Source organism: Moschus berezovskii, chromosome 10 (genome assembly GCF_049115385.1).
Source record: "Moschus berezovskii isolate FMDL1 chromosome 10, NW_MosBer_1.0, whole genome shotgun sequence".
NCBI classification, from domain to species: domain Eukaryota; kingdom Metazoa; phylum Chordata; class Mammalia; order Artiodactyla; family Moschidae; genus Moschus; species Moschus berezovskii.
In genome coordinates this window covers 96,673,362-96,692,294 of record NC_142469.1, presented here as the reverse complement: position 1 = coordinate 96,692,294, position 18,933 = coordinate 96,673,362, and the positions used below count along the sequence as shown (strand labels likewise).

Here is an 18,933-nt window from a genome sequence, read left to right as displayed (position 1 = left end):
AATTTCACTTGTGCACATCTCTGAAAGAGGCACCTCTGGTAAGACCCTGGGTTGTTGCTTTCAATAAATCGATAACATATTTAATTGTGGTAAATCTTTGCCATGGTATTAAGAAAATTACATAAAAGGGAAAGGATAGCCATATAAGGGATTCGCTGTTGATTTCATTTGGCCATTGGGATTTATTTTACAAATACAGGGAACACAGTGATGCAACCATGGGGATAATGCTGAACTGAAACCTGGTGGCACATTTTTGCTGTTCTTTTCCATCTCCTATTAATGCAGGGAAGAGGTATTGGTGGCCCTGTTGCCATGATGCTTAGGAGTAGGATTCTGTGTGAACTTGGAGGGTCTGAAGAGTAAACAGATGAGGAGGACAGACCTCGGGCTCCCTGGAGGAGGAAATCAAGTTGCTACCCAGACTGCTGTCTCTCAGCGTGTGATGGCCCCATGGGTTCTATTTTGCTGCTCTCAGAAACTGGTGTTCTAGTTGCAATCAGTCCAATCAGCCTGTTGCAAAGTGAAGTAGAGTCAGTATTTCCTTTATTTGCCAACTTTAGAAACATCTAGAATCATGGCAATAATAACTATAACTATAAAAATGGCATTAACTATATTGCACTTCCTGATCGCACCAGGCTCTGAACTATGAAATCTTGCCAATATTAGCTCATTTACTCCCCACAACAGCGCTATGAATGAGATACACTGTTATAATCCTGATTATGGGTTTGTAAAATCTGAGCTTGTGAGAGGTTAAATTACTAGCTAAAATTCACACAGGTAGTTAATGATGGAGTTGAGACTCAAGTCCAAGCCTTTCTTATTTCAACATCCAAGACTTTAACTTTATACTATTATGATTTCCTTCTGCCACATATGACCTTATGTCTCATACACTTTATCTATTAAACATCCCTTGAACCCACGCACTTTCCCCACCACCATCACTGTAATGATGAGGGCTACGATCTTTGTAAAAGATTACTGTACAACTTCCTAACTGGTCCACCTTTACGCATTTTGGCCCCACTTCTAATCTGTTCTCCATATTGTAGCCAAAGGAAAAGCTTCAAGACTTAAGTGTTATCACATTGTACCACTGACAACACTGTAAAGACTTCCCCTAACAATCCAAAATCACTGCAGATGGTGACTGCAGCCATGAAATTAAAAGACATTTACTCCTTGGAAGGAAAGTTATGACCAACTTAGAGAGCATATTAAAAAGCAGAGACATTACTTGGCCAACAAAGGTCCGTCTAGTCAAGGCTATGGTTTTTCCAGTGGTCATGTATGGATGTGAGAGTTGGACTGTGAAGAAAGCTGAGCGCCAAAGAATTGATGCTTTTGAACTGCGGTGCTGGAGAAGACTCATGAGAGTCCCTTGGACTGCAAGGAGATCCAGCCAGTCCATTCCAAAGGAGACCAGTCCGGGGTGTTCATTGGAAGGACTGATGCTAAAGCTGAAACTCCAATACTTTGGCCATCTCATGAGAAGAGTTGACTCACTGGAAAAGACTGATGCTGGGAGGGATTAGGGGCAGGAGAAGTAGGGGACGACAGAGAATGAGATGGCTGGATGGCATCACCGACTCGATGGACATGAGTTTGAGTGAACTCCGGGAGTTGATGATGGACAGGGAGGCCTGGCGTGCTGCGATTCATGGGGTCGCAAAGAGTTGGACACGACTGAGCAAATGAACTGAACAATCCATCTCTTTGGGATGGGTTTTAAGACGTCCACAATCTGCCCTTCATTTTGTTTTGAGTCTCAAGGGCCCCATTTTCCCCTGAAGTCCTGTTCCCTCCCTTGCTTTCTCTTCTGCAGTCCCATGGGTTTTCACTTCTTCAAAAGCACTATGTGCTTTTCTTCCATGGATCTTTTGCCCTGGAGCGTTACTCTAGACCCCAGTCTATCTGCTATGCTCTTAGTTAATGTTTCTTTTCCTGCAGATCACAGTTCAAAAGTCACTTCCTTAACAAGGTCTTCCTGATCTTTAAATTGATTCCTTTCATTGGAGGCTTTCAAAATATTTGCCTTCTCTTGGAAGCTGGGGTTTTATAATTATTTGTGTGGTTTTTTGATAAATATCTCTCTTCCTGATTATACTGGAAGCTCAGTGAAGGCAGGAACCAGGTTTGGTTTTATTTACCATTGTGGCTCCAACAGTTAGGACGATATTTGGGATATGGTAGGTGTTTGAACAATATGGTTGAATAATGAAGCTACAACACACTTCCCTGGGGTCTATGAAAAAAGACAAGCCTTTTCCAAAAGTCGATGATGTGCTTAGTCCTTTGGTGGAGGGTAAAAATGAGCTGAGAGTGGACATTTAGTTCATCAGGCAACCAATGCCAGCCAGAAAGCCCTAGGCTCCTGCCTGTCTGCTCCTGGGAGAAGAGCAGCTGAGTCTAGGGAGTGAGTTTCAGTTGGTGAGTGAGCTGGTTAGATGAAAGCACAGATTGCAAAGAAGAGCTCAGCTACCCTCTCACCCTCTCCTCCTGAGTGGCAGGCAGGATCTCAGTCCAGTCATATGCAGGCAGAGGGTAGTAACTGCACGACTAGGGTGTTCTGGGCAGCCATGCAGTGTCACCCTGAGACAGAGGATATGTGCAGAGTGGCCCCCAACACCACCCTCTCCAGGCCCGTCTCCCTGACGCAACCAGTTTCTGCAATTAGAGAGTCATTCCTTCGTCTCCAAAATATGTAAATACAAGGAAACATAGCACATCAGATTAACTCACTAGATTCATTTCAGATATTATTATTTTGTTAGAATCCAGAAAGAAAAGACTGAAGAAAATGCAAAGCTAGAGTGGAGTGTTGGCAGCGAGTTAGGGAAAGGCAGCAGGCAAAAAAACTTCATCCACTGAAAAGCTCCAGCCTCCCATCCTGCAAACATAGATAATGGGAAAAACTATTTGTTCAGATTGAAAATTCGAGAGAGTAATTATTATGTTTAAAATTCTTGCAACATGGCTGTAATTATTTGAGTTGCCCGCAGTCCCGTTGGACCTGGGCTTCCTTGTTGGTGAAGAGAGGTTGTGTTTGATTTTGCCTGGAGACCATGAAACCACAACAAAATAAATTCTTCAGGAGGCTACCCGGCAACCCCAGGATCTCCTCTACACCTTGAGAAGGACTTGTGATGACAGAGGCCGAGAGAGCGAGGAAAGAACCTGAAGGCAGTTCTCCAGCGTCATCTTCACGAATAACCAAGACGAAATGTCATTAAGAGGTCGGGTGTCTCCTCAGGAAACCGAAGCTTTATAAACCACAAGAACAGAAACCTATAGTCTGACCCGTCTCCCTAAAATTGCTTGCTACGGAAGAGGTCAGCCGTTAGGATCTTTTTCGAAAGTTGATTGAAAAGGATCCAGAGAAATGTCCTCAGTGAACCGCATCACTTCCTTCCTGGGACCATCAGCGAACCTGCCCAGCCTTTCAAGATAGGTTCTGCCCTGAAAGGTCAGCCGGGCGGTGGAAACCCCAGGCAAAAGTTAGCAGCCGGGGCAGAGCATCTCCTTCCCGGCAGGCGCTCTCGGCCATTTCTTTCCTCCTCGACCCCCGGGGAGGTGGACCGGGTGGAAAGGCTCCCCGAGAAAGAGAGCCGCGGAAAGCCTTTGCGGCTGCAGCAAGACGCTGGAGGCGGCCGAGCATCTCCCGGAGGTAGGCGAAGCCGGGGAAAGAGCCCGGGCGCCCGCCGCCAGCGGCGCCGGGGACCCGCGCGTCCCGGGCGCGGCGCGGGGAGGGGCGTGGCGGCGCGCGGGCCGCGTCGGGAGCCTGCCCGCGGGACGAGCCCGCCTCCCCGACCTCCGCCAGCCGATCCCCGTGCGGGTCGCGGGGAGAGGCCTGAACCCCCCTCCCCGGAAGGAGGGATCGCCCCCCGAGGGCGGGCGCAGGAGTGAGTGAGTGTGCGAGCGGCCCGGGAGCGCGGCTGCGGCCGATCCGCCACCGGCCGGGGAGCCGGCCCCCGCGTGCCGTCCTCGGTCACCGGCGCCCCGCAAAGCCCCGCAAAGCCCCGCAGCCGCGCGCCCCGGCTCCCGCCACCGCCGCCGGCCCCCAGCGCGCCCGGCCGCCGCGGGTCCGCTCACTGCGCTGCCCGGCACCTGGACGAGCCCGAGAGAGAGAAGGTACGACAGAGGCTTTGGGTGCCAGCCGAACACATTGCAGACAGACTGGAAGCAAGTTTGCACTTGCAGGCTCGGGTCGTGCGTGCTTAACGCGAGGGAGAAGGGGGTGATGGTGGCGGCGGTGTGTGTGCGTGTGTGGTACTCAGGGAGACACGGAGGCGGGGGGCGTCCTGCTGGCATCGCCTACGTACAGACCCCTATTAATATCCGCCCCCCACCCCACCCCGACTTGACATTTCGGCTTGTGGCACTTCTCCCGGGGTCCAGCGACGCAGAAGCAAAAGGCAGCCGCCCTCTTGTTGATGGTCGGGGCTGCTGCTACTATCAGATGGGAGATGTAGGGCGTTGAACAAATTCCAGGAGCCTCCCTTCCTTCAGACTATTTTAGGAAGGGCTGGGGGAGGGGACATGGGTAGCGCAGCCCCGGGGGCTTGAAGAACCGAGGAGGCCGGGGCTTCAGACTACTCCAGCTGTCGCCTGCGATGGCAGGCAGGCGGAGCCTACGCTAGAGGGCAAGATAACTTTCATCTCCTTTCCAGAAAGACACGTTTCAGACAGATTTTTTGCATCAGTGCCAGAGGGAGTTCTGTGAAATGGTGGTTCGCCGAGTGGCAGGTGTATGGCAAAGGGCACGAAAATAATGTGAAATAAAGCAGCTATTAGCCATCAGGGAGAGAAAGCCGGTTGAGAAACGGGGTTTGGAGCTCTGTCTGGGTAACAGATCTGAAAGGCTTCAAGTTCAGGCCCTTTTTCATAAATAGAGTTAGGTTCAGCAGGGGTGCAGGGTGGGGGGTTGGACAGGAGGGGTGAGGGCGTGCGGGGCAGTGGGGAGACACCAGCTGTGAGGTTTAGCATCCTAGAATGTTCATTTCTGAGCTTTTCGGTTGGGGGTAGAAAACCTGTGTGCATCTGAAATTTTTCTGTGCATGTTAAGAAAGTTCAAAATGAATGATTTTTTTTCCCTCCCCCTTCCTTAATGCTTGTCTATTTTTGTCTTCATCTGAGATCCACTTTTCCAAAGAGAACATTTGTATGCAGGAGCCAGACTTGTGCAAGAGAAAGTATGATAATTTTCGACTAAGCAAAGGTTGTTAATATGACCCCCATCTGTATAAAATGCTGACTTAACCATGAGTCATGAGGATTGTTCTTGGAGAGGCTTGCTGTTCTCCATGAGGAAAAAGATTAATAAGATCCTGACATCACCAGAAAGGTGTCATCAAACAACATTGCTATTTTGTCTTGCATTTTTGAGTCTGTTTATTACTTTGTGGCAAATTGAGAACAAAAGTGCCCGATCAGTGCTGCCTGAATATATTTATTTCACACTGAAGATAAAGGCACAGCCTCAGACTGACTCAGATAATAATATTGCTAGCCTTTGGAAATACTTGCTCAGTTATTACAGTAGAGCTTCACTTTGATCTGTCTTAACTAATGATTTCTTCACAAAATGGTTTATGTCTTTTTTGTTGTGAGAATTTTTTTTCCCCCACTTGATTCTTCTCTGCAAAGGAGTAAGAATTGGGAAAAGGTGGTTTGCTGTTTAAAAATGTTCAAGAATTGCTGTGTTCAGTGGAGAGGGTGCTGCAGTAGGACCTGATTTCTGATAATCATGCAGCCCACACAGCTGCTTGGAGGTGAAGGAGGTGTCGCCGGATGTAAGAAGCCCATGATTGGGCAAGGTTGGTGACAGTTTCTCCCACAAGGCAGGCAGTACCAGCCTAGAGACTGCAGCCACACCCTGTGGTCTGAACGGCAGTCCTACAGGACCCAAGACCTCTCTTTGAGGAAATCGGCTTATCTTCTCTTAAAAGTGTCAAATGTGTCCTTCCTTGTTCTCTAAACCAATGAGAACTTCTGTTTGGCACCAAGTGCAGTCTAGACTCTAGCCAAGCGGGGAGAAGGGAGCAGATATCTCTGGGCGGGATTTACACTCCAGGCGGACTGAAAAAAGTTCAATCACGATACAGCATTTGTCATGCACGTCAGCTCTGTACTTTTTTTAGTTAGTTCTTCATATTTTTGTTCTTCCAAGGACAGGACCAATTTTTGTTTGTTGCCCTGTAACATTCATAGATCATGGGTGCTTGGTCACGTCTGATTCTTTGCAACTCAATGGACTCCTCTGTCCATGGGATTCTCCAGGCAAGAATAGTGGAGTGGGTTGCTATTTCCTTCTCCAGAGATCTTCGCAACCCAGGGATCGAACCCATGTCTCCCGATATTGGCAGCCGGATTCTTTACCACTGTGCCATCTTGGGAGGAGGTGTAACACTCATAACAGTGAATAATTACCAGCACTACACACTGATAGGCAGTACACAGGTGTTAGTAATATATTTGTAGAAACTACAGGATATCCCTCTTTTTTTCCCCGCCATTTAGCTGTCTTGGTATTCATTAATTAGTGCCATAACTAAAGGACGTATAGAGAAAAACAATAATTAAATGTAAAATTAGACATTATGTGACTCACTCCGGCTGAGGACTGATAGAAGGGGGTGTTGGAATGTGTTCATTAGGTTTTACAATTTTTGTTTAATAGTGGATTTTAGCGGGAGTGCTGCTGTACATATTGAGACACCTAATGAAGTGCTGCCTACAGTGTGAATGTTTTATGGTCTCAGTTCATCTTTTTCGCCTGGAAATGAGCCACATCATTTCTGGTTGTTGCAGAGGTTGTAACTTTCTGCTGTAGTTTCCTAATACTTGTTACATTGCTTGAAGATATAGTTTTGCGGCTTAGCAGTGTTTCTTCTAGTGTTGTTGTTCGGTCACTGAGTCGTGTTCGACTCTGTGACCCCATGAATATCGGCAGGCCAGGCTCCCCTGTCCTTCTCTGTCTCCCCGAGTTTGCTCAAATTCATGTCCACTGAGCTGCTGATGCTATCCAGCCATCTCATCCTCTGCCACCCCCTTCTCTTTTTGCCTTTAATCTTTCCCAGCATCAGGGTCTTTTCTAATGAGCTGGCTCGTCTTATCAGGTGGCCAAAGTATTGGAACTTCAGCTTCAGCATCAGTCCTTCCAGTGGATATTCAGGGATGATACTGAATTCTTTTCTAATAGCACAAACAGGAGACTGCTTTAACAGTCAGTTGTCCATTCTGCTTAGAGACTGGAAAAAGTCAAGTTGTGATGATTCACTCCTGAGCTTTTCACAGGTGTCGGGGTTAAGAAGAGCCCTTTGTTCAGACAGGAGGATCCCAGATAGCAGATAGTCTAAATTCCCTCTGCAGCCCACACGGTAAATGCAGCAGATGGTATTGATTGGATGTTCTCTTTGCTCCCACAGTACCCTGCACTTTTCCATTACAATACATGACCTACTTTGTTATAATGCTGTTTATATCATCTTTCTCTCTGGGACACAAACTCTAAGGGGGCTTATCTATCTTGTTTACTGCTGTTTACCCAGTACCAGTGTGTCCTTTACATGTGAATTCTCAATGCATTTCTGTATGAAATAATAAATACAGGAATCTCACCTTTCTGCTAGATGTAGTGGACGTTGCTTGCCACTTTGAAATCTTAGTTCCTTCTCTGGAGAGGATTTGGAGACAGCCTGAGGACTATTAATTGGTCTATGACCCGTCAATGTTGCTCGAATTCTCCTTTCCCATCTCCTTGCACCTCTGCCCCTACAGTATATTGCACCCAATTAAAAACTGTTAATTACCCTGGGGGTAGTGAGCTCGCTGATGGTGCTGGACCTTCCTCTGATGCTCTGGTTCCGTAGATCATGCCTACATGGACAGGAAGAGGCAGAATTAAGAGTCACTTCCATGTCTTTTTAGTCCAGAGTCTGTGCCTTTATGGGGACCATCCTGCACATGTCAGGAGGTTGTTGAGGACGTTGCTGAGAACCTCCCTACACAGAACCAGCTCAGAATCATCCTGATTGTCAGAACAAAGTGTTAGTCACTCAATTGTGTCCGACTCTATGCGATCCCATGGATTGTTTCCTCTGTCCCAGAAATTCTCCAGGCAAGAATACTGGATAGGTTGCCATTCCCTTCTCCAGGGTATCTTCCCAACCCAGGGACAGAACCCGGGTTTGCTGCCTTGCAGGCAGACTCTTTACAGTCTGAGCCACCAATGAAGCCCAGTCAGAGCAAAACTAAGTTTGAACTCACATCTTCTAACCTCCCAAACACATATCTTGTAAAAACTTTCTTTTATGATCATTGTTAGATTCATTTGAAATTTCTTATCAAGTTAAAGGGGCATATTTTCCCCTTTAAATTTAAGTATCAGTAAAAAGCAAGAATATCAGAATTTCACAAAATAGGAAATGATGTGTGTACAAGAATGATGAAAGCAAAATATTTAATCTCATGCCCAAAAAGGGAAGGATATTGCATCAACATCTTCTACTGTGGGGAGGAACGAGTTTTCTGGGGGTTGTTCTGCAGAGGTAAAGTAATGTGAACATTGTTCAATAAAACAGAAATATGTTTTAGGGGCTAGGATGTGTTCAGGGATGTAGTTGATATCAATGGGTAGGATGTCAAAGCAATAATAGTTGTAATCTCTGTGCCTGCAAAAGTTTCACAGCCTGGTTAGAGGGAGACGAGATTAATCGGTGGGGCTATAAGATGAATCGCGCTTATCAGAGTGTGGATTGTTGACGCAGAAGGAATAGAGGAAGCTGTGCTGTGTCTAGGTGTGGCTTCACACACAGTGTGGGTCCTGGGTCCAGCGAACCTTTGGGTTAGATTAGCTGAGAGTGTGAAGGAGTCATTAAGAAACTGCTCAGCAAGAATGTGAGGGTATGAAAGGCAGAGTTTGGGGAAATAATAACTTGCACAGCCGCTCTAGTGCTGAACTCAGCCCATGACACCATAGCCCACACAGAATCTCAAGTCAGAACCCTGAGAGTCCTCAAGATCCCCTGGCGACCCCACCTCCCACTTCCCGTCTCCCCTCCGCCACCAGTCACCAAGTCCTGCATATCTTGCCTTCTTAAGATATTTTGGATTTTACCCTCCTTTCATTCACTATCCTGTACATCATGTTTTAGCTGGGCCCCTAAGATGCTTTCCTGACTGATCTTCCTGGAGCTTTGTGTTGTCAACCTCAAATACACCCTTTAAAAATGTAGCTAGAATAATCTAAATTGCACGTGATCACTTCCAGCTTAAAATCCCTCGGGGTTTCCTGTTGCCTCCTGGGGACTCAGAACCTACTTCTGAGCAGAGCACTCAGCCATCTGGCTTCTCCCTCCTTCTCCAGCCTCAGCCCCAGAATGTCACCTGGTCGAGTCCCTCACTATTGGGGACTCACTGTTGGTCAAGCTGTTTCTTGTGTCCATGCCTTTGCTCAAGTTATTCATTCTGCCTGGAATGCATCCCATATTTTTCACCTGATTAACTCTAACACCTTTACCAAGGCTCAGGGCAGAAGCTGTTCCCTCCCAGGACACTCTCAGAACCTCCAGATTGGTTCAGTGCCCATGGTTTATATCCCTCATTTCTGTATTTGCACTGAGCCATGATTTTTTTGTTGAATTATCTTTTCTATATTCTAAGCTTCTCAAACAATAGGTTATGTATTGTATTCATCCTGTTTATCTAGCACTGAACTCTGGCACTCAGAATGTATTAGTTATACCGTGGAAGTAAGACCAGGTACATGAACTAAAGATGGACTCAAACAGAGAAATTCTGAGTTTAATGTTCAGTTGCTAAGTCATGTCTAGCTCTTTGTGACCCCACAAACTGCAGCATGCCAGGTTTCCTTGCCTTTCACTATCTCCTGGAGTTTGCTCAAAGTAATGTCCATTGAATCAGTGATGCCATCCAATCATCTCATCCTCTGTCATCCCCTTCTCCTCCTGCCTTCAGTCTTTCCCAGCATCAGGGTCTTTTCCAGTGAGTCAGTTCTTCGCATCAGGTGGACAAAGTATTGGAGCTTCAACTTCAGCATCAGTCCTTCCAATGCATATTCAGAGTTGATTTCCTGTAGGATGGACTGGTTTGATCTCCTTGCAGTCCAAGGGACTCTCAAGAGTCTTCTCCAACACCACAGTTCAAAAGCATCAATTCTTCATCACTCAGCCTTCTTTATGGTCCAACTCTCACATGACTACCGGAAAAACCATAGCTTTAACTATATGGACCTTTGTTGGCAAAGTGATGTCTCTGCTTTTTAATACACTGTCTAGGTTTGCCAGAGCTTTTCTTCCAAGGAGCAAGCGTCTTTTAATTTCATGGCTGCAGTCATGGTCCACAGTGATTTTGGAGCCCAGGAAAAGAAAGTATGTCACTGTTTCCACTTTTTCCCCTTCTGTTTGTCAAGAAGTGATGGGACTGGATGCCATGATCTTAGTTTTTTGAATGTTGAGTTTTAAGCCAGCTTTTTCACTCTCCTTTTTCACCTCATCAAGAGGCTCTTTAGTTCCTCTTCACTTTAAACTTTGCTTTGAGTCTAATGTGGTATCAAAATAAAGACAGACATGTCTGAGAGAGGGAGGGAGAGAGGGAACTATTTCAGTCTTACTCCACCGAGAAGATGGACATGATCTAGAAGGGCCAGGAGCCTGGTGATCTGCAAGGCAATGGCATGAAGAAATCCCTTTTAATTCTCTAATTCTTGATTGATGGTAGGGGCCTTGTCTTAATCATCTGTGAAATCCAGTGCTGAGCAGGGCCTGGTGTGGGGTAGCTATATTAAAATTAATTTCTTCCCTCATTTCTACCTAGTATATCTGTAGCTAGCTAGCTAGACTTCAGAAAGTTATAATCTTGTATTTGGAGAACCTTAATTTGTAACAGTTTAGGAAAGCCATTTGTAAGATCCTTCAGGCATTGCTCACTGTCCATCAGTCTTCAAATTAAGTTAGCTTTGGTATGTGGGCTGGTGGAATGCTTTTCCCCAGGACATGGAGGCTACTAATGGGCACACAGCTCCAGCAGGACTAAGATCTTGATGGATTAGGGCTGGCTGGTAGTAATTATTTCTTCTCTAAGAATCCCTGGGGGAACTGCCCCCACACAGATACCTCTCTAGCTCAGAAGCTGCCAAATATTGGGTCCTACTTCCAGTATCTTTGCAAGTAGCCAAGAGAAATCTGTCTTTACCTTCTTATGAGGTAATGCTGTTCACTGCATCACAGCCCCCTAACTTGTTAAGTAGCCAGTACACCCTTTCTGGCCCCAGAAATGTGCAAGGTAGCAGCAGGGTAGAGTGTTTTATATCCTTTTTAAGGTGGTAGTCTAAAAACGACTAAATGCTCTCAGCTTATTCATACAGTTCAGCCAGGTACCAGTATATGCTAGTATTAATGCCATTTTAAAAATCCACTGTAATCTGTAATCACACTGTATTAACCAATTCTTCATAAATATTGCGGGCTTTATGACCACACATTCACGTTATGATGTTTGGTTGCCCTCACAGACTCTTCTTTTTTCCTTGCTAAAAGTGGACTGTCCCACACAGAGGAACTGTTTTCTTCACAGTTTTGATTTTGTCCTTTCCTACCTCACCCTATTTCTTTTCTTCACCTTCATCATCACAGTCCAGAGATGAGTACGAATTGTAAAAGTGTCATGTTCGCATCGGCCCACTTGGTTTGGCGTCTTGGTTAAATTTCTTTCTCTGTATACATTTTTCATGCTCCTTTTCTTTCTGTCATTGATTGTCCTATTCGTGGCAAGACCTCTGCTTCAGTCAACCCTAGGGTAAGAAGGGAGAAGGAAATGGCAACCCACTCAAGTGTTCTTGCCTGGAGAATCCTGTGGACGGAGGAGCCTGGTGGGCTGCTGTCCGTAGGGTCTCACAGAGTCAGACACAACTGAAGCGACTTAGCATGCACGCATGCATTGGAGAAGGAAGTGGCAACCTGCTCCAGTATTCTTGCCTGGAGAATCCCAGGGACAGGGGAGCCTGGTGGGCTGCCGTCTATGGAGTCTCATAGAGTTGGACACGACTGAAGCAACTTAGCAGCAGCAGCAGCAGCAGGGTTAGGAAATCCTTGTTCAAAGCACATGTCTCAATGTCAAAATTTCATCAACTGCTCTCCTACTTCTTTTTTACTTCCCCAGCCCAACATGATGAATTAAACTTGACCAAAGCAGAGAATTCTGGAAGAGGTTAGAAGAAAAATGTTCTCTCTTGCTTAGCCCCCAACCCCACCACAGCCTTACAGTTTAGAATCTTTCTATGGGGAGGGAAAAACGAAATCAAATCCATTTGTCTCCTTAAATGACAGAGTCTCAAACTCAACAGGGAGGCCTGGAGTGCTGCCGTTCATGGGGTCACAAAGAATCAGACAGGACTTAGCAATTGAACAGCAAATTTTATATTTATCCTGTTTCAGTTCATCACATTTTAGGAGCTAAGATCTGATCTCATTCCTGAAAAGTGTACAAACAAAACAGAGCAGAGTAGGTGTGCAAAGCTGGCTAAAATAGCCCAGATAAGAGAACTTGTGAATATTGAAAAATGCTTGGTGTTTTGGGTAAAAGTACTTTTACTTTCATGGTGAAAAGAAGACGAGTTTAAAAAGAAAACATGGAAAAAAGTGAACACTTCTTCTTTTAGCAGCCAAATTTATTGTGTATGTTTCAAGTGTTTGTTTATCAAGCATCATGGGAATTTCTCACATTTGGCCTGTGCTGTGCTGTGCTCAGTAGGGTCCAACTCTTTGAGACCCCATGGACTGTAGCCTGCCAGACTCCTCTGTCTGTGGAATTTTCCAGGCAAGAATACTGGGGTGGCTTGCCATTTCCTACTCCAGGGGATTGTCCCAAATCAGGGATTGAACCTGCACCTCTGGCATCTCCTGCATTGGCAAGATTCTTTAGCTCTGAGCCACCTGGGAAGCCCTCATATTTGCCTACCACTTTATAGATTTTTAAGTATTTTACATTAGTTATTTCACTTGGTAATGAATCATTTCTTCAAATTAAATAAACATAGCTCTACTTTTTGCACTTGGGTGATCTATATTGATTTTTTAAAAAATATTGAACCTTTTCTATTTGGTTTTCAGGATCCTGAGTTCATTTAAGAAGACAGTCTTAAAGTAAGAGAAGAAAAAGAAGTGGTTGGATTTCTGGGAGATTTCCTCCCGGACTGCTGTGAGTGCCTGGGACTTGGCAATCGTCTGTCACTTGAAAGAACTGGAGAACTTCAAGTATGTTTTCTGGAGTGGTCTAGGGACACACCGTGCTGGCCACAGAGTCTCCCGTAGTGGTTCCACCCGCAGGAGCAGCCATGGCCGCCTCCAGGGCAGCCTCGCGGGCCCCTCGGGACATCGCCAACGTGATGCAGAGGCTGCAAGGTAAACAATGCTTTGAGGGTTTTTTGTTTTATTTTACTAGAGGCTCTAAATTTGCGATACTGACTTACCTCAGATTCTTTCCAAATTTGCTTGCCTTTTTATTCGATTTTACGAAACTACAGCAAGGGAGTAACACAATGATGGCTTTTATCCTAGTGTTTTCAAACTAGTCCGCACTGTTTTAAGATGCTGTCTTCTTTAAGTAGGAAAAAAGACAAAGCTCTTGTTTTGGTGTTGTGTCTGGTTGAGCATGACCTTAATGGCTCTTAGTCCAGTGTCCATATGGGAATTCCGAGGTATTGGCAACCTGTCCTTCAATAAGAAATGAAGACGCAGTGCCATGACAAGACCCTGATAAGGATATCATGACAATGGTGAACAGTTAACTGTGTGCTAAAGGCAAGTGGTTCACTTATCCTAGGGAGAAAGCTCTTAGATATTTAGATAGAAAGTCTGTAAGTAAAAAGAGACAAAGAGATCCAGAGGGGTCATGTGATGGGATGAGGTTAATGACTAGCAGCCTGGATGGACTGGAACCACGTCTCTTACCTGTGTTCTTTCTCGGACAGCAAACTGTTTTATAGAAGAGAGTTAGCAGTAAAATGTTATGGCAGCTGATAGATGAATTTCTAATTCTGAATTTTCTTTAATATGAATATTTCTGGAATCATAAAAAAAATCATGTACATGTACGCATATATAAAAATATTGCTCTTTGCCACAGTCATCACTTCTCTCAGGCTTCACGTGGCTATTTTCAGGATATAAAAACACCCATACTTAGCAAGGTTTTGCTCTAATCTTTGTCAAGAGAGCAACATAATGCAGTTGCTTGGCTTTTAGGTTTTCTAGTGTCTGCAGTCAGTGAGCCTGTGGTTTGGCACCATAGCCATCACATTAAGTGGGAAAGCCCGACTTTGCTTGCTTATAATGCATTTAATGTGCATTGTGGTCACTTCCAGTTGGGCACTTTTGATTTTCAAATACAGACCGAGATTCTACATCTGGGTGTTCATGACCTGGTACATGCTTCCAGTTATAGAAAATCAGGTAATCAGTGAAGCTGAACGTTTTTCTTGCCTGAACAAAGACCAGGAATCTGACTGAAGCAGTCAGATGCCGTCGTGTGGCCCCCACCCGCATTTGTCTGCCTGGGCTGATTTGTGGTGGCCAGTGCAAGTGGTACTTGTTTCACATTGATTATTGAAAAATCCCACTTGTCCTGCTGGATAGAACCTGGTTGGATGAAAGACCGATCATTGCTTAGTATGTGCAGAAACCCCCTCCACAGGCTGAAAAAACCTCCGACTGGGTCTGTCCAGTGCCAAGGATCTGCAGTTTAAGTTGTGTATCTTTTCTTGGGCAGATGAAACACTGAACTTAGAGTTCCAGTCCACTGTCTGTGTCTGCCTGGGTGCAAAGACTGAACCGTTTTGTGCCTCAGTAACCTCAGCTTCAAAATGATAAGCAAAAGTGTGAGGAAGATAATTAAGTAATAAAGCAGGTTATCCTTTGAGTGATTAAATGTGACATTTCCCTGGATAAGATACATATTGACAACAATGGAAAGTTGTAGACAGTAAATTTCAAAACACTTCATTCAGAATCAGATTATGGTTGTATGAACATGCTACTCTTTATACTTACTTTTCTTTTATTAAGGTAGTGGTTGCGGATGAGAGGAGAGAAAAATATATACCTCAGTTTTTAATTTATTTTTGGTAGTACAGCAACAAGAATGAACTTAGAGGCCATTATGCTAAGTGAAATAAATCAGACAGAGAATGACAAGTTTTATAGGATATTGCTTATATGTGGGATCTAAAAAGCTATGGTTTTTCCGGTGGTCATGTATGGATGTGAGAGTTGGACTGTGAAGAAAGCTGAGCGCCGAAGAATTGATGCTTTTGAACTCTGGTGCTGGAAAAGACTCTTGAGAGTCCCTTGGACTGCAAGGAGATCCAACCAGTCCATAAGAATCTTGAGAGTCCCTTGGACTGCAAGGAGATCCAACCAGTCCATTCTAAAGGAGATCAATCCTGGGTGTTCATTGGAATGACTCCAATACTTTGGCCATCTCATGCGACGAGTTGATTCACTGGAAAAGACTCTGATGCTGGGAGGGATTGGGGGCAGGAGGAGAAGGGGACGACAGAGAATGAGGTGGCTGGATGGCATCACCGACTCAATGGACATGAGTTTGAGTGAACTCCGGGAGTTGGTGATGGACAGAGAGGCCTGGTGTGCTGTGATTTATGGGGTCGCAAAGTCGGACACCACTGAGCTACTGAACTGAACTGAAAAAGCTACAACAGACTATGAATATAACAAAAAAGAAGCAGACTCACGGATATAGAGTGCAAACTAATGTTTCCCAGTGGGAAGAAGGCAGAGGGGAGGGGCAGTATAGGGCTAGGAGAGTAAAAGGTACAAACTACTATGTATAAAATAAGTAATCTACAAGGATGTTGAAGCCCACAGGGAAATTAGCCAGTGTTTTATGATAGCTATGGAGTCAACAGTGGCCTGACCCTGGGGTCAGGGGCATGGCAGCAGTGGTCTTGGGAGGCGTGGTGTGTTGGCATAAATCCTCTTGAAGGAGGTCACCGTTAGCCCTACCACAGAGTCTGCAGACTCCAGGACTGGGCTGCCTCAGGGCAAATCTCAGGCAGAGAGCACAGCCCCACCCAGTAGCAGAAAATTGGATTTACAGAGCATGGCTCTGCCCACCAGAGCAAGACCCAGTTTTCCCCACAGCCAGTCCCTCCCATCAGGAAGATGGAGTATCACCTTTAAAAAGTGTGAGTCACTATATTATAGGCGTATAATATATAATATTGTATAGTGACTGTGCTTCAGTAAAAATATTTAGTTAAGGTAATGTTTAGGGGTGAGGGGAGAGAAGGGTACTGATGCCTCAGTGTTTTGTTTGTTCTTGTGGGTGGGGACATAAGTGGTTTTTCTTGAGAGGTGAGTGAAGTGTGGGAAAGTCCTGGAGCCCCACCCTCACCCCACCCTCACCCCACCCTCACCCCACCCTAGACCTGTGATGATAAATGTCCTAATTCACATCTATGAGTTCAGGGACCCCCACTTGCAAAAGGTGGACTGTTTTTACCTTGCTTAGCTCTCTCAAGATTGTTGTCAAGCTCAGTGAGATAATAGACAAAAAGTGCTTTTAAAGGTGTGAACACTGTCGCATGACAAACTGTCCCAGTAGTCATGGAAGAAAATTGGATGAGAAGATGTGACCCTAACGGTTTGCCACAAATTGGGCTCATCATGGAAATTTGGGGAGGAGTGTTAACTTTTTAATATATTCTGTACTCCTTCTGGAGAAGGAAATGGCAACCCACTCCAGTATTCTTGCCTGGAGAATCCCAGGGACAGTGGAGCCTGGTGGGCTGCCGTCTATGGGGTCGCACAACGTCGGACACGACTGAAGCAACTTAGCAGCAGTAGTACTCTATAAAGCTAGTCATTTTATTACATAATTGACTGTACTTGCTGTATAATTTTTTTCTTTGTAGTATAAGAGTTATAACATGTCTTAAGGGTACCTGACACATTTAGAACAGTAAATCTTACAATTCAGGAGAGAAAATTCCTTTGCACGAGGTATCATTAACTTTTAGCATCAAGTACTTCATAAAATAGGTTAATTGGTGACAGTGAAACTTAAGGTCTGCTCAGCTACAGGATGCTACCCATCTAATCTGCATTCAGTTTAGTTCGGTTCAGTTCAGTTGTTCAGTCGTGTCCGACTCTTTGGAAGCCAGATGGCAGAGGTGGAAGGAAAGTTGATCAGGGGGACTTCTCTGCTAACCTGCTGATCTCCTGGGTTAATGCTGCTGATTCAGCTGGAGAGGCTTCCTCCTCAGCTTAGCTCTCACCGTGTCCTTCTCTTGCTCTGAGCCCAGAGAGGCGTCAGCCTCCCCTGATGGAGGAGACCTGTCTTCTGCCAAGGGTATTGAGCAACTGTTCTTGCCTGTTAGAATCTCCAGACCAATGACCAAGATCCTAATAAACGAGGGGCTGCCATTATTGCCCAAATAATTAGGACAAATGAGTGAAATTTCTTTGAGGAAAAGTAAATGCCTATTGGGCTTCCCTGGTGTCTCAGATGGTAAAGCATCTGCCTGCAGTGTGGGAGACCTGGGTTCAATCTCTGGGTTAGGAAGATCCCCTGGAGACGAGAATGGCTACCCACTCCAGTATTCTTGCCTAGAGAATCCCATGGGCAGAAGAGCCTGGTGGGCTACAGTTCATGGGATTGCAAAGAGTGAAACATAACTCTTTTACTATATACTGTTTTATTTCTATTAACTTAAATAGAATCAGAGTTACTATTAATATTTTCAAAGTTCAGTTCCATAAGAACATTCTTCTAGAATCCTCATTACTTTGCTGGATAGATAATCCATGTAACTAAGGTTTTTTTTTTTCCCCCTCTTGGGTTTTACTGTCATATCAGCTCCAAGCCACTCCAGTACTCTTGCCTAGAAAATCAGCTCCATAAATAACTAATAAAAAGTATGGAGATCTGAATAATGACACCTTGGCTTTTCTCTTACTTATTTAGTTTACATTCATAATTGTTGTCTGTTTTTTTTGTCTTAGTTTTTGTTTCCAGTGCTAGGAAATTAAAGCATAAGCACAGATTGCGACATAAATTAGCTCCTACTATAGCAGTTCAATATTTCACCTTTGCCAATATTTGTGCTTGTTTGGGCTTAATGTTTTAGGCTGGGATCCTGAATTATGGATAAGCAGACAGACTGCAATGCAGAGTTTCATTTGCTGTTAAGAAAAATGAATGTTTCTGTAACTTTCATCAGTTTAAATATAAGCATTTTAATATTTAAATAAAAGAAAATAGTAGACACTGGCATAGTACAGGGCATTAAATTTTAATTGCGAATAATATGTACATACATTTTCTGCTCTTAAAAGACTTGCTGTTGTTGTTTAGTTGCTAAGTCATGTCTGACTCTTTGCAATCCCATGGACTGTGGCATGCCAGGCTCCTCTGTCCATGGGATTTCCCAGGCAAGAATACTGGAGTGGGTTGCCATTTCTTTCACCAGGGGATCTTCCTGACCCAGGGGTTGAATCCATGTCTCCTGCATTGGCAGGAGGATTCTTTACCACTGAACCACCCGGGAAGCCTAAAGGCTTACCAGGGGAATCTGTTTAACAGGTGGTTCATGGAGTCACTTTAGTTTATGGTGGTGGTTTAGTTGCTAAGTTGTTTCCGACTCTTGCGACCGCATAGACTATAGCCTGCCAGGCTCCTCTGTCCATTGGATTCTCCAGGCAAGAATACTGGAGTGGGTTGCCATTTCCTTCTCCAGATAATCTTCCCAACCCAGGAATCAAACCCGGGTCTCCTGCATTGCAGGCAGATTCTTTACCGACTGAGCTACAAGGGAAGCCTGATCTTCCCAACCCAGGGATCAAACCTGCATCTCTTACATATCTTGCATTGGCAGGTGGGTTCTTT

At 45.0% G+C, this 18,933-nt stretch overlaps 1 protein-coding gene across 13 annotated transcripts in view; it reads left to right on the top strand.

The window, feature by feature from the left end:
* The first annotated feature begins 3,194 nt into the window (after positions 1 to 3,194).
* Positions 3,195 to 18,933, top strand: part of SYNE1 (spectrin repeat containing nuclear envelope protein 1) — a 491,794-nt gene continuing 476,055 nt past the window's right edge. For 6 of the 13 annotated variants that reach the window (XM_055433423.2, XM_055433430.2, XM_055433426.2 and 3 more), the window contains exons 1-2: positions 3,200 to 3,676; positions 13,140 to 13,430. In XM_055433423.2, the coding sequence (XP_055289398.2) occupies positions 13,364 to 13,430 (67 nt within the window). In that variant the 5' untranslated portion in view covers positions 3,200 to 3,676; positions 13,140 to 13,363. Of the gene's footprint in view, positions 3,677 to 3,868; positions 4,141 to 13,139; positions 13,431 to 18,933 lie in introns of those variants that run through there. The other 7 variants (XM_055433427.2, XM_055433425.2, XM_055433422.2 and 4 more) reach the window with 4 other exon arrangements.